Source organism: Acipenser ruthenus, chromosome 3, assembly GCF_902713425.1.
Source record: "Acipenser ruthenus chromosome 3, fAciRut3.2 maternal haplotype, whole genome shotgun sequence".
Classification (NCBI taxonomy): Eukaryota; Metazoa; Chordata; class Actinopteri; order Acipenseriformes; family Acipenseridae; genus Acipenser; species Acipenser ruthenus.
In genome coordinates this window covers 12,908,338-12,923,400 of record NC_081191.1, presented here as the reverse complement: position 1 = coordinate 12,923,400, position 15,063 = coordinate 12,908,338, and the positions used below count along the sequence as shown (strand labels likewise).

General features: G+C 38.4%; 1 protein-coding gene across 2 annotated transcripts in view; it reads left to right on the top strand.

Moving 5' to 3' along the window:
* LOC117435835 (cyclin-dependent kinase 14) overlaps nucleotides 1-15,063 on the top strand; it is a 198,424-nt gene that overhangs the window by 50,753 nt on the left and 132,608 nt on the right. For both annotated transcript variants that reach the window (XM_034059293.3, XM_034920855.2), the window contains 3 exons: nucleotides 5,038-5,132; nucleotides 5,912-5,991; nucleotides 14,142-14,236. In XM_034059293.3, the coding sequence (XP_033915184.1) occupies nucleotides 5,038-5,132; nucleotides 5,912-5,991; nucleotides 14,142-14,236 (270 nt within the window). The remainder of the gene's footprint in view (nucleotides 1-5,037; nucleotides 5,133-5,911; nucleotides 5,992-14,141; nucleotides 14,237-15,063) is intronic.

The window sequence follows — 15,063 nt, the reverse complement described above, 5'->3', positions numbered from 1 at the left end:
AGTGGCAGTTTGTTTCTCCTCCGAGACATTTTTGTACTGAAACTGCTGTTCAACTTTCAGTGTACAGCGCAAGGCTGGTGAGAAAACCGCCAATCGTCCCACTAAAGAGAAATGTTGTTTTTTTATTGTGCCCTCAAACCGAAGTTGACTGGCACATTTTTAATAGAGGAAAATCGGTTCCCATTAAAGCGTCTCCAGCTAGCAGGTGCGCAGGGTACTCCAACAGTGGTGGTGGCGCTAGCCAATCCGGCAGTGTTGGCACTGGCGGCAGCAATGCTGACCTCAGCGCGGGGCACTCCGACAGTGGCGGTGGCGCTGGCCACTCCGGCAGTGGTGGCTTTGGCAGCGGCATTGCTGCTAGCAGTGTGGGGTACACCAGTATGGGTGGCGGTTGTGGCAATGCTGACAGCAGCGTGGGGTACTCTGGTAGGGGTGGCGGTTGTGGCAGTGCTGACAGCAGCGTGGGGTACTCTGGTAGGGGTGGCGGTTGTGGCAGTGCTGACAGCAGCGTGGGGTACTCTGGTAGTGTGGCGGTTGTGGCAGAGCTGACAGCAGCGTGGGGTACTCTGGTAGGGGTGGCGGGGCTGGGCACTCATCTTCTTGGAGGAGGCAGTTAAGCACACAGTGCCCCCACTCCTCACAGATGAGGCACCATGGCTCTTTGTAAAGCCACACGTCGCTCGCCTCCGGGACCGGCAGCTCCTCTCCTTCTCTCGCTATTGGGCCAGCGCTTGGCGAGCCTTCAGGCAGAGCCAGTCTTCATCCAACTCCACTTTATCTTGATAGAGAGCCTCCCTGATTTTAACTCCCTCCCTGCTACCCAGTACTCCCCACATATACACACCCATGCACTGGCACAGACCCTTATAAATGGGTAAGGTTTTGTTTGTTTATTTGTATTTTTTTTAAGAGTTATGTACATGTAACTGGCTTTAGTATAGGCGAGCTGACAACCAACTGTAATCACAAGCAGCTGGTGCAGAACAGGTTCAGTAGCCTACTCAGGTGGAAGGAAGCGGTGCAGTGGCTGATATGAGACATCTGCAACAAAACCAGGAAGAGCCATGCTTGAGCTGAACCCTGACCCATGAGTTGAATCTCATTCAATTGTAGTGCAGTGTTATCCTGGTTGGTCGTATATAATGAATCATCTTGCAGTATAACTGCATGGTTGAGGACATATTTACATGGTTTCCAGTATGAGAGTACCCCTCACTTTCTCTATGCTAGTGAAACGTTTCTCATTTCCCTGGTTTCTCTTTATCTGCATAGCCTGCACATTCCATGCAGTGGTGCTTTGCATTCCTTCTGCCCAAATAAAGTGCAACTCACAATTAAAAAAAGCTTCAACTGTTAGATGAAAAGAGGGGCATTTTCTCGTGTTACCAGAAAAACAAAAGTGTAGAATATAAAGTAAAGATAAAGGTCTGAATTTTCAGTGTCTTACAGCCGGGAAGCGTAACCAATCCTTCATGCTGAACGTGCAGTACAAGCAGCTGGTTTAGGTGACAAAATGTCTGTTTTAAGCTGGGACACGTTTCTGCCAGTGCATAAGTGTACAAGGTCACATTTGCCTTGTTTGTAGTGTTTGAATGTGTCTGGAATAATTTTTTCACCATATTTATTTAATTCCTGGGACATTTACTAATCCTTATACCAGTGGTACTCAACTCTGGCCCTCGAGATTAATTCCAGTTTCCAGTCCTGGTCTTTATTCCAATCAGGTCCTAAATTAGTTAATTGCCTCTTAACAGCATCAATTAACTATATTAGAACCTGCTTGGAGTAAAAACCTGGATTGGATTAGATCTTGAGGGGCAGAGTTGAGTACCACTGCCTTATACAGTAGTTTCTGCAGTTACTATCTTTGAGTGTCATGTATTTGTACATATTTTTTTAAATTTCAAAAAATGTATGTATTTTATTTTGAGTATTTTTATGGTGGGTTTGTGTTGCTGGTCTGCCTAGTAGATATCTTATAAAGAGTACTTTTTAGATTTTTATGAATAAAGCCTATTATATATCCCAGTCCCTTATTCATCACGTGCAGATATATATCAAAATGGAAAGAAAAAGACAGGGCATGTTTATTGGTTTTCAGATACCTTTCACACACTATCACCTAAACATGCAACCATGAGTGACTTCTCTCAGTACAGACTGCAATTTTAAGTTATGGAGTTAAAGGTTATGCATCCATAGTTAAAAAAATAAAAAAACTTGCCAGTTTAGATATACAGTAGTCTCCGGCTAAGAGAACACCCCTTGGGAAGCAAGCAAAGTGTTCTCTTAGCTAAAGTGTTGACCACCAGACACAATATGAATCAATAAATAGGAGGCTGTGTGGTCCAGTGGTTAAAGAAAAGGGCTTGCAACCAGGAGGTCCCTGGTTCAAATCCCACCTCAGCCACTGACTCATTGTGTGACCCTGAGCAAGTCACTTAACCTCCTTGTGCTCCGTCTTTCGGGTGAGACGTAATTGTAAGTGACTCTGCAGCTGATGCATAGTTCACACACCCTAGTCTCTGTAAGTCGCCTTGGATAAAGGCGTCTGCTAAATAAACAAATAATAATAATAAATAAATAAATAAATATATGTATCATGACGCACGTGCATCAACATATGAAATGAACAGAATAAGAGAAAAGCAATAGGCAAGCGTATGTTAATAAACTATAATATTAAAGTAACAGACAAAATAACGTTAATAAACTAACTGTCAAACTAAATTAACACAGCACCCCTGCACACGTTACAAAATACAGCAGCAGTCCTAGAATACTTGTAGAGGAGGAAAATTCAAGCCACGTACAAAATGATTTAACAGAATGGTGAAACAACTCATCAGAGCGGAAAACAACAAATTGCTCAGTGACTTGTGTCTGATTCAGTTTTTCTTCCAGAGCTCGAACAATTTCCAACTTTTTGTAGCAAGAGAAACAGCGGCGTGTTTTGCCACTTGTTTACATGCCATTTTGTAGCGATGAGGTGCGCTTATGAAAATCAGAATACAAAACGAGGCAATCACTCTTGTGATGACAAGTCGCTTTTGAAAAGACTGAATAAACCATGTTAATTTAGGTTAATTATCATGTTACAAAACAGTACTTTATCAGTTGTGAACGAATCGCTAGCAGTGCCAAAAAGGTGTTCTTATAAGCAAAGTTTTCTTGTTCCTTTAGGCAGAGCATTTACAATGGGGGAAAAATCAGTTTCACCACAAGGGTGTTAGGCTCTTAGGCGAAGTGTTCTCTTAAGGTGTTCCTATACACAGAGACTTCTGTACCATTGAATGTTTATATAATTATACTTAATTTTTTAGAATTCCACCCACAGTTAGTATAGGCTAATGCGCAGTATAGGTTTGTCCTGTATAATTTAAAGTTTCTTGAGGAGTTTAGTGTCTTTATCAGATTATCTGTTTCTTGTCTTCTTAGTCTTGACATTAGCCAGTAATGTATACCACAGTTGTGCATTCAGCTGTTTTTGATAATCTTAACTTGTTGTTTGAGACTGCTTGGACAGTTTGTGTTTTACTTTAAATCAAAACATGACAGGTAAACTGTTTAAGAACTGGCATTTTCTCACACTCATTAACTTCATGGTTCTTAACAGAACAGTGAGACAGTGAGTTGTATGGTCATTTTCTATTAAGGTTCACTTACACCTAATCATATAGTGATTTGTAGGATCCCTTTCAGAGACTGGCAGTTATTGCTACACAAACGTAGCTCTGTGACTCTAGTAACAGACTTGGCCATTGCATCTCCCACAATTGCTTGTTCTACCACTATATTTATTTCTGCAGTGTTAAAAACATACTTTTGATTCATTAATGGTGGGATTACATTTTAAAACAGTAGGGTTGAATTAACATGGGTAAAAAAGTCTCTCTTGATCCAATCAGTGGTGGGTATAAACAGTGAATTGTAATTCTGTAAGGGTGACCAGCTAGTCAAAGGCTTGCCAGTACAAGGGCTTGTGCTTAAATACAGCTGCACCGCTTTAAATTGCCAATTAATTAGGCAATTTAGCCTGACCAAATATTGACATGTTTAAATTTCCAATCCAGTCAACTGAGGCTCAGCCTAATACAGCCACATATTCACATGGCTGACTGGCCTGCCTGATTGAAGGGGATTTTTGTCAGGGATTTTTAACCCTTTCTCTGACAAAACTACACAATTCTGTGTATAGGATAACATTATGAAAATCTATTTTACACATAATTTCCCATGGTTGGCGTCTTCACCCTGCCACAGTCACATACTTCTGTACAGTATGTTCTTCTGCACATACTGCTGTATAAGCATCCTTCACAAATTCACTTTTTAATGCATTATGATTTTTTTTTTTATGTATTAAGCAACATGTGAAGATGTGACATAAAACAACAAATTCATCTGAAACAAAAAATCTATATTTCTGGAACAAAAAAAATCTTATTTTTAGACCTGAAAAAAGAAACAAGGACCAGGGGCCACAAATGGAGATAAGATAAAGAGGCATTCAGAACAGAAAATAGGAGGCACTTTTTTACACAGAGAATTGTGAGGGTCTGGAACCAACTCCTCAGTAATGTTGTTGAAGCTGACACCCTGGGATCCTTCAAGAAGCTGCTTGATGAGATTCTGGGATCAATAAGCTACTAACAACCAAACGAGCAAGATGGGCCGAATGGCCTCCTCTCGTTTGTAAACTTTCTTATGTTCTTATTTTTGGAACCAAAAAGTCTGAGAGCAGGAGTGGGACTCATTTAATAGGAAGAGTATCCCACAGTTTCAACCTTCATTTGTAACATTTCGGTGAAATCACAGTAAAATAAATGTTATCGTAAAATATGTATCTACAATATCTTGCTTCACAAGAGGACAAAGAAAGATATTATACTTGTGGTGCCACTGGTGGCATTACACGATGAAATCGGATTCATGGCAGTTAAGGATATCTGACAGTCCGATTCTGATGAACCTTTTTGAATGTATTTTTCACTGTTCAGTATGCTAACATTTCTGAACTTTCTGTTTTCATTACAGCCAACAAGCCCAAAGTTTGGAAAAACAGACTCCTACGAAAAACTTGAAAAACTAGGAGAAGGGTCATACGCTACAGTATACAAGGGCAAGAGCAAGTACGTTCTTTATAGATCTGTTTAAAACCTGTTAAAATACCAATTCATTCAACTGACTCCAACAGGCACCATGCCCACAAATGTTGTCACAGACATTATTTTAATATTGCAAGCAAATTGCACCTGAGCTGCACAATGAAATTCTGTTCATAAATTTAAAATGAGTATAAATTATAAATTATCGTTTTGAAGTCCATTTTCTTTAAACCAGTACAAGCAGCTGTTGAACGTGGATTACAGTGAATTGGACTAGCTGCAAAGGAAATAAAATAAATTCAAATCTAACAAGGTTGATAAGTTTCTTGGTGTTGCTACTTTTCTTTTAGCTTCAGCACTTTCATTTAAAACATGTAATAGATTCCTCTCATAGAACTATTGCCTGGTTAGGCAATAACGTACCTGTCAGTTTTCATTTCATTGTGAAAATTCTGACAACTTTTTACACTTGTAAGTTTAAAGGCTGTTGCAAAGGTCTTTTCAACATGTTAGCTCTACTGCACTTGGGTCATTATTGCTGTGTTACCTGTTAGGCAATGTGGGCAATAACCCTTACTTTATCAGCAATAATAATAATAATAATAATAATAATAATAATAATAATAATAATAATAATAATAATAATAAATTACTTTCTTTCCACACTACGATATGTTTGGTGTATTACATCTGCTTTTGTTTCATAATCATATGCTGTAAGTCTCAGTTAATTGCTTTGTGATTATATTCTCTAAAATGTTAAACATTGTATTTTAAAAGTGTTCTTGTTCTCTTTTTATTAGGGTAAATGGGAAGTTAGTTGCCCTTAAAATGATCAGGTTACAAGAAGAAGAAGGGACTCCTTTTACAGCAATCAGGGAAGGTATGTTGACATATGCATATCTATTTACAGTAAAACATTTTTTAAATGTACATCATTGGATGTCTGGTTGCAATGATGACTTTGCATGTCATTGTTTTAAATCGATTATCTTATGTCTGAGAATGTGAGCAGAGTGGGGACAGAATTCCGCTCACCGCTCATAGTATCCTCCGCTCCGCTCTATGGTTGTTTCCAGTCCGGAAAAGTCAGGAAATATCATCTTGCAATGAACAGGTTTTTAACAGGTACTCACCTATTTCAAACTTTGCATATGATTCGTATCAAATTAGCTTTATACTGGGCTTGTTTGTATCTGAATATCTCATAGGGAGCTCAAAGCAACCCACGAACACATATGAGTGAGTCTCAACGGGGCTGACGGACCACCCTGTAGTGAATTAGCTATCCTTAAGAGTGCAGAAAATATAAACCGCATTCTCAGACCTGTATTGGGGCATAAAGTTTAAAAAACTTTTGTGCAAACTCCATGGCCGAACATGTATTTAATAAAACTAAAACCATGCTCAGTTCTTTTCAGTGCTGTGAAAGAGCAGGCCGAAAATGTCCGCGCCGCGCTCCGTTCCAGCAACTACCCAGTTCCGCTCTCCCGCTCCATATAAAATTGGTGTACTTCTGGGAATACACTAAAACATTGATCCGAACACCTCTGTTATCGAAACATCTCTTTGGAAACCTTTCATGTTGTTTGTAAGGTTTTTCTGTGTCTCTTGATTATTACCTTGGGTACTACAGTATATGATTTGTGTATATGGTTAATGTCAATAACAACCATATTCCTTTCAGCTGTGGAGTCACTAATGACTGTTTTACTAGCTTGAAAGTAACTATCAGATGCTTAGGAATCATGGTGTGGCTTAAAAAAAGCTAGAGGTATATATAAACCCTTTTAATTTGAAAGATAAAAAGCTTTAGTTTCTTTTTTAAAACTCCCTTGTTCCTTGGAGACAAGGTGTTAGTGGAGCAGAGAGGCTTGCATGCATAGTCGTTATCCGGTGGAATCTGCTTTTCAATTTAAATGAGAAAATTATTCTGATCTGACAGTTTCACAGCTGTAAATTGAGTTCAGATAGGCTCATCCAGCCCCATGTGTACAGATCAGAAAACTACTTTGAAAATAACTAATTCAACAATTACAGAGCTGGCCGGCCCCAGCCTGGAACGTGTGGTGAATTAAAGTGTGGAAGCTGAAGGCTGATGAACATGCTCTGAACAGGTTCTAATATAACAAGACAGCAGGGGAGGACTCCGAAGGCACAAGCGCTTCATTATCCAGACCTGTCAGCCCCATCGTTCACAAAAGCAACACCCACATTCAATACACTATATACACTTTATTTTCTCAAATCTTCACCATATTTAGCAAGTTTGGAAATCATAGCAATCGTAGATGGGCAGGGTTTCAATTTGTTGAAAAAACTGGAAGATATTGTATTGTATTATATGTAATTTCCAGTATTCTGGACTGTACTGTGTATTTTGGCATATACTGTAGGGTATGCTTTTAGAGATACAATAGTCTGTAGGGTATATTATAGAATAGAGTATCTTATTAGGGTGAATACATTGAGGATACAGAATTATCATTGAGAATGTCCCAGTAAATCACGAGCGGGCGGGTGCTTTTATGTAAGGACATTCTCCGACAGGGAATAAAAAACGTATACTGCGAACGATTATTCAGTATTCTGTTTACACCACAAGTATAGATTTCAAATAAATAGCAATACATTTTTTTTGTATTAAATCGATTAATTCAGCGAGTATTTTACCTGGCAGATCTTTCATTGGCAGCATTGTTTTGACGCAGATACATTTCAAACTCTTTTTACGGCCTCTTCGCAACCGTCTTTATTGAACCTTGAGCTCAGTCTGTCAATGTGCATCCTCTCTGTTGTTTCCTACCATTATCGGCGGTAATGAAGGGGCTATAGGCTGTTCACATAAGACCAGCGCAGACAGATCGGTACATGGCATTTCATGACTAAACTCGTTCTCAAGGAAATGGCAGTACAAATCAAAACAACCATAGAAATTTGAAATCATTTCATACATTTAAAAATGATAAAAGACGTATCGTTGGCAGTATTGTTTGAACTACCGAAGTGCAGCTCCATCCTGAATTTCCACTGGATTGGAATGCAAGCGAAGAAACTTGTCCTGGTAACCATGTTATCCCATCATGCTATATATACCCCCGCTTGTTTATATATAAATAATATACGACTATGCCAATATGAGGAAAAGTACATTTTAGGGTACTGTTCCTTTTTTTTATATAAATAATAATAATAGTAATAGCAATAAGAAGAAGAACGTGTTGTTCCCATGGGTGTACAGTTTAATTTCATCTGCAAGGCACACCATGATCTCTGTTTTTGAATGCTGTTGATTCAATAAAGATTGCTTGATAAATATATATTCAGTTTTTTTTTCTCACATAAACCTACTTGAAGGCAAATGTAGTGCCATACCTGATCTATTTTGATAAGTGTATTTGAATCCAGCATGTATTTATAAAACTAATCACATTAGCTATTGTCACAAAATCGATTTTAACAGAACTACACTAAACATGAGTGCTTTTTTGCATCAAGATAAGATATTTTCTTTAAAAACATTTATCTTCTTGTGATTAGATAGATCAGTGTACTTCATAAAGCCTTCTGTGTTCTCTGTAATATCATTTGTTTGAACTTGTGAAAGCTATTTGTAATTATTTCTGCAGTAAGCTTAAAAACGTGGCTTCAGTTCAGAGACTATAGGAAACATCTTTAAATGACAGCCAACTAATTAAAATGTTCATGCACAAGTTGTTAACAAAAATAACAACATAACAGTTTTTTGAAGGAATGATTAATGTTGATTTTTTGTGGTGATTTATTCACCAACTTCCAATTCATTACATTTTAGCTGGGAGAAATTTTAGCAAAATGCAAATATATGCAATGCATTGTGATTCAATTAATACAAAATTATTGAATTGGGCCCTCGGAATTTTGTTATCCAGGCTAATGTAAAGGGTTTTTTTTGTTTTTTTTTGGTTTTGGCGATTGTTGTTTATAAATAAATAAATAAATAAATAAAAATTGTTTGCTGTATTCCCAAAGCAAGTTAAAACATAAAATAAAGTTTAAATAGTGGGTAAATGGGGGAACAAAATAATAAAAAAAATAAAAATGACTTATTTTAGGTGCCATGTTATGACCTTTGGTGCATGACATTTCCATGCTTGTAGTGCTTGAATAGGAAATGACTGTTCACAGTTTGACCTTTCAGATATCTGCCACCTTTAATATCTACACTGCTAACAACACCACTAGAATAGTGCAACTAAAAGATTAAAAAGAGATTAACTAAATGAGCAGGATTGAATTCTCGTTGGGACTAGGCAGCTGTGCATTTAAAACCCTCTCCACCGTATGCTACAGTAACAACACATTTCACTCAGGAGGCTGTTTTGAGTGCCCTTGCTGAAAACAAATCCAATCGTGTTAATTATCATTTCTCATCTGGTACTGCTGTTAGCACCTCACAGTACCGAGTAGCAAGCAATTTTATGCATGGTGAGAATGCAAGGTGGAACTCAGAATATTAGGTAGCATAATCCATTTTTTTTTTCAGCATTATCTGGTCTTACTTTTTTTGTTAGTCCTGAACTCTCACCTTTTTGGTTGTGCTTTTTTTCAATTCCCCTTGATAGTTTCATTTTAACAAAAGATGGGGTTGGTATTATATCTCGGACTAAAAAGAGTTGTTCTTAAGGTATAAAAACAGCTACAGCTTGTAATGAATGACCCCTACTGGCCGAATAGGCATATTACATGTGTGCATAAAAGACATGACTACAAACCCCACTAGGGGGAATCCCCCTTTAGCGAAACTGTAGCGTGTCTGTCATCAGTGTCAAGGGTAAGCAGTTTGATTCCAGGCCACGGTGAATATAAAATTAATAATTCATAAATAATAAATACAAAAATAATAAAAATGGCACCCAACTAGTGGTACATCTCACATGGGATGTGCAGTCTCATTGCTGAGCTCAGATATATGCTGCTCCGCTTCTCTACATTCAAGGACAAGCTTTCTCTAAGCAGGGGAAATCTGTAATGATCCCTACTGGCTAAATTGGCTAATTGCATGTGTGCATTAAGACACTGACTAAAAACACCACTCAAGGGGACTCCCCTTTAGCAAAACTGTAGCATGTCTGCCTTCAGTGCCAAGGGTCAGCGGTTCAATTCCAGACTGCAGTGAATGTAAAATTAATAAATAGTAAATAAAAAAGCATTACAAGCTGTAGATGTATCCACAACACCCAGGTCTACTTTACAGTAGCTGACCCTTCGATACAAAACACTAGGATTTGAATGTTTCAAATAGCTTTTCCAGCAAACTTTTTCCTGAGAAGAAAACTCCACTGGAAAATCACAATCAGTATTGTTAATTTGTAGTGAAATGATTACACCGTGTAACAAATTTTTATTTATTTTTTGGTTCCTGGGTAGTAAGTGTTATTTCCTAATTGCTTATGCCTCAAAAGTATAGAAAATGGCTATTATTCCCCACAGACTTTGCTTTTGTGACCAGGACAGTGATATTTTGAAATTGACCTATTTCCAATGAGAAATTTGTGTCTTTTCGTTCACATAAAGTCAGAAAAAAACAACATATGAATCCAAATTAACATGCATTTATACTAAAGTAATACAAAGATGACTACAAAAGATTTAGAAGTGAGTAGTTTTTCGAGATTTACGATTATACTGTAAATCACTTTCACGAATCAGCCCCCAAATGTAGTCTCCCATCATGTTCTCGTTATACTGTCCTTGGTAGCGGCGTTCAAAGTCCAGTATATCTTGGTGGAAGCGCTCGCCTTGCTCCTCCGAGTACGCTCCCATGTTCTCCTTGAATTTATCAGGATGAGCATCAAGGATATGGACTTTGAGGGACATCCTACAGCCCATTGTGCCGTAGTTCTTCACCAGAGTCTCAACCAGCTCCACATAGTTTTCGGCCTTGTGATTGCCCAGGAAGCCCCGAACCACTGCGACAAAGGTGTTCCAAGCCGCTTTCTCCTTACTAGTGAGCTTCTTGGGGAATTCATTGCACTCCAGGATCTTCTTTATCTGTGGTCCGACGAAGACACCGGCTTTGACCTTTGCCTCAGACAGCTTAGGGAAGAAGTCTTGAAGGTACTTGAAGGCTGCCGACTCCTTATCTAGAGCTCTGACAAATTGTTTCATAAGGCCCAATTTGATGTGCAGTGGTGGCATCAGCACCTTCCGGGGGTCCCAGCCGTACTCATCATACTTCAAGGCGTCCAGCAAGGTCTTGATGCTGTTGTAATCCTCTTTGAGGTGCACCGAGTGAGCCAGGGGAAGAGACAGGTACTTGTTACCATTATGGAGCAGCACGGCTTTGAGGCTCCTGGATGAGCTGTCAATGAACGACAGTATAACGAGAACATGATGGGAGACTACATTTGGGGGCTGATTCGTGAAAGTGATTTACAGTATAATCGTAAATCTCGAAAAACTACTCACTTCTAAATCTTTTGTAGTCATTTTTGTATTACTTTACTATAAATACATGTTAATTTAGATTCATATGTTGTTTTTTTCTGTCTTTATGTGAACGAAAAGACACAAATTCACCCGTTTTCTCATTGGAAATAGGTAAATTTCAAAATATCACTGTCCTGGTCACAAAAGCAAAGTTTGTGGGGAATAATAGCCATTTTCTATACTTTTGAGGCATAAGCAATTAGGAAATAACACTTACTAACCAGGAACAAAAATTGTGTTACATAGTGTTATCATTAGCCTCTCTGATATAAAGTATTGGCCAAGACTTTGGCCTTTAACCTTGATATAAACAACAAAACTTTTTCCAAAGTCTTTTCTTGGCAATCACATTAAAGAAACCAACAGCAGTCTGGAACAGTTTCATTAATATCCAACTTTATTTAATTTTCACTGTTCACTTCCTGAACAGATATGATTTTTTTTTTACCATTTTAATCATGGCCAGATTTAACTACAGGACCAGACACGAAACTTCGATGCTAAAATTAATACACATTTCCTCACCACTTTTATGATTTAATGAACCTCTGTGGTGTGATTAAATCAAATAATATGTGGTGTGTAATTTTGATCTGGAAGTTGAAACTTGTGTGCTTTTGATGACTTAACACTTTGGTGTTGATTTATGTTACAAAAACAGCAACAAACACTGAATACTAAATTCACGGTGTGTCCAGATGTAGCTACATCTTTAACTAAATATTGAGACCCTCTCATCCAGCTGTAAGTAAAATGGATCTTTCCATTCTTAAGGCTGTCAGGATATCACAGTGACCTTGCATGAGCTATGACCTCTTCTGGTTTGTTATATCTTATGAACGACTTGTCTGATTTTTACTTAACCACACCTGGGCTTTTGTTATGTGATATATGGTACTTGCATGACTGAAATAAACCAGCCCCAAGAACATTGTGTATTTTATATGGCTTCTTAAAATTTCTATGTCAGAATTCATGAATAAATGTTTAAATTGAATATTACTTGTATACAGCTATGGCCAAAAGTTTTGCATCACCCTATAGAATTAACTAATTTAGCTTCATAAAGTCAAATGTTAACATATTGAATTACATACCGAAAACAATAAGACAACACAACACAGACATGGTCACGAAACACTTACGATAATTAATTACGTCAGTTTTCTTTTTGGTCAAATCTCGTAACCACATCAAAGGGACAGATCACTGGGGCCACTTCCCTAAATACACTCAGTCACGCCCTCTTTCGGTGGTGCAGCCAATCACATCTCCTCCAATCCGTGACTGACACATCACCTACCGCATTAAGGTGCTGACTTCTGGTATCATGGCCCCGCCCCCTTCCTGGATGACCGGCTTCCGACTGACCCTGAAATGAACTGCCAAACCATCCATTCCGGGGCACTCTGTTCCGGTTATACAGTGTCCTCACAGGTCGTGAGGGAGATTGTTGACTAGGATTCATTTGCTCCTGTCACAATAGTGCTTTGTAGTTTAACATATAGTTCCAAATCATTTTGTAGTTTCTTTGATTACATGATGTTAAATGAAAGATCTAAATAATGTTCATATACTTTTTTTTTTTAATGATGTCTCAATCCTAAAATTCTAGGTGATGCAAAATGTTTGGCCACAGCTGTATATGGTTTTGCTCCAGTAGTGGTCTTTATTATAACTTCTAATATGGGGTAGTCTTTTAAAGACCAGAGGGTTGTGAGTTCAATCCCCAGTGGGGGACACTGCTGTTGTACCCTTGAGCAAGGTACTTTACCTAGATTGCTCCAGTAAAAACCCAACTGTATAAATGGGTAATTGTATGTAAAATAATGTGATATCTGTATAATGTGAAATAATGTATAATGTGATATCTTGTAACAATTGTAAGTCGCCCTGGATAAGGGCGTCTGCTAAGAAATAAATAATAATAATAATAATAATAAAAAGACATTTCCTAGCTGAATGAAAAGGACAGGGTGAGCTATTCCCACAATGTTATTTGAGAGGTTTGTGGTGAGCAGCCATCTTTATGCAGGAATCTGAAAGATATGCATGAATTGCAAACTGGATTCTTGGAAATCAAGGATTATCAAACATAAAACAGATATTCTGGTTAAATAGTCATGTGGATTTTGCAAAATAAGAATTCATCATTGTTATCAATGAAAGGAAAGTTCCTATGAAAAGTTTTATTACTGTAAAAATGTACTGTACAGTATGTCATATTCAATTCTGCTTACACATTTTTCACAAGATTTTGTGTTTATTACATGGCAGAGATATTCAGTTGTTTTTATAGCAACTTCTCATAGAGCAGTATCTGGATTTAGCAAAATAAACACTGGTTGGAAATGGGAAAAGGATAGGAAGCACGATCTGCTGGTAAATACATTAACAGATTTAATCAGACTGTTTAAATTGTTCCTGCAAGGCTGCAGCTGGACAGCTTGGTGTAGATAAAGGAGCCCTCCTCTATGAACTTATATATTGCATGTTAGTAACGTTTACGCCGATAAGTACCCACATTGACTTAACTTTGTTTCTTTATTTTCCCCTTTCTAGCCTCGCTTCTGAAAGGCCTGAAACACTCCAACATAGTGCTGCTACACGACATCATCCACACAAAAGAGACATTAACTCTGGTTTTCGAGTATGTGGTAAGTGGAAGCAGCCAGGCATTAAAGGGAGTGCTGTTTGATAATGCCCAGTCTAGGGTTTCTTGAATGATTTTAGTATTTAGTTATAACAGATTCACCCTAAACTGCGCCACACTTGTATTATTCTCTAGGCGAGAATCTACAGTAGTGCTATTAACTTGAGTTGAATGTTTTTAACCTGCCTAACAGCAGACAGGCTCAAATTAGCCTGGTTGACCTTCTCTTTATGCTTTCAAGTAAATGTATTTTGTCAGGGAAGAAAACTATGGGTATGCAGGCAGGCACATTGTAATTTCACACTTCAGTGTGTCGAAAGCAGAAAAAGCTGGAGCTCGGTTAAAGTATCACCCCACTCCCCCCTGTTTACCCTAACTTCATCATCTATTAGGCAGCTTCTGCAGTATTCAATACAATCTTGATGGAAAGTCCTCTTCAGGCAAGATCATTATTTGGAATGGACAAGGGGAACCCTCATTCTGTGTCTACTGTAAATAAAGCACCTTTCACACTGGCATGCACTACCGGGTCAGAACCTACCAGGGCAGGACCCGGTCTCAAGCGGGTCGGGTACGCAATTTCACACTGCTTTTGATAAAGCAGGGTTGACCTGGGTGACAGACGCAAGTACACAATGTGCGTATCAATGCCCAGGAAGCAGCTTGTTACTGATGAATCCAAGCTTCTCTGGATTGAACCGTCTGCCCAAATGTTGATTAGAGCAAATGTTTCTACAACCCTGCTGCAGTCTGGCTCATGCTGTGTCTCAAGCAACAAAAATATAGCTTAACAGAATCAACTTTGCTTCTTCTTGCACCAGGGACTCTCTG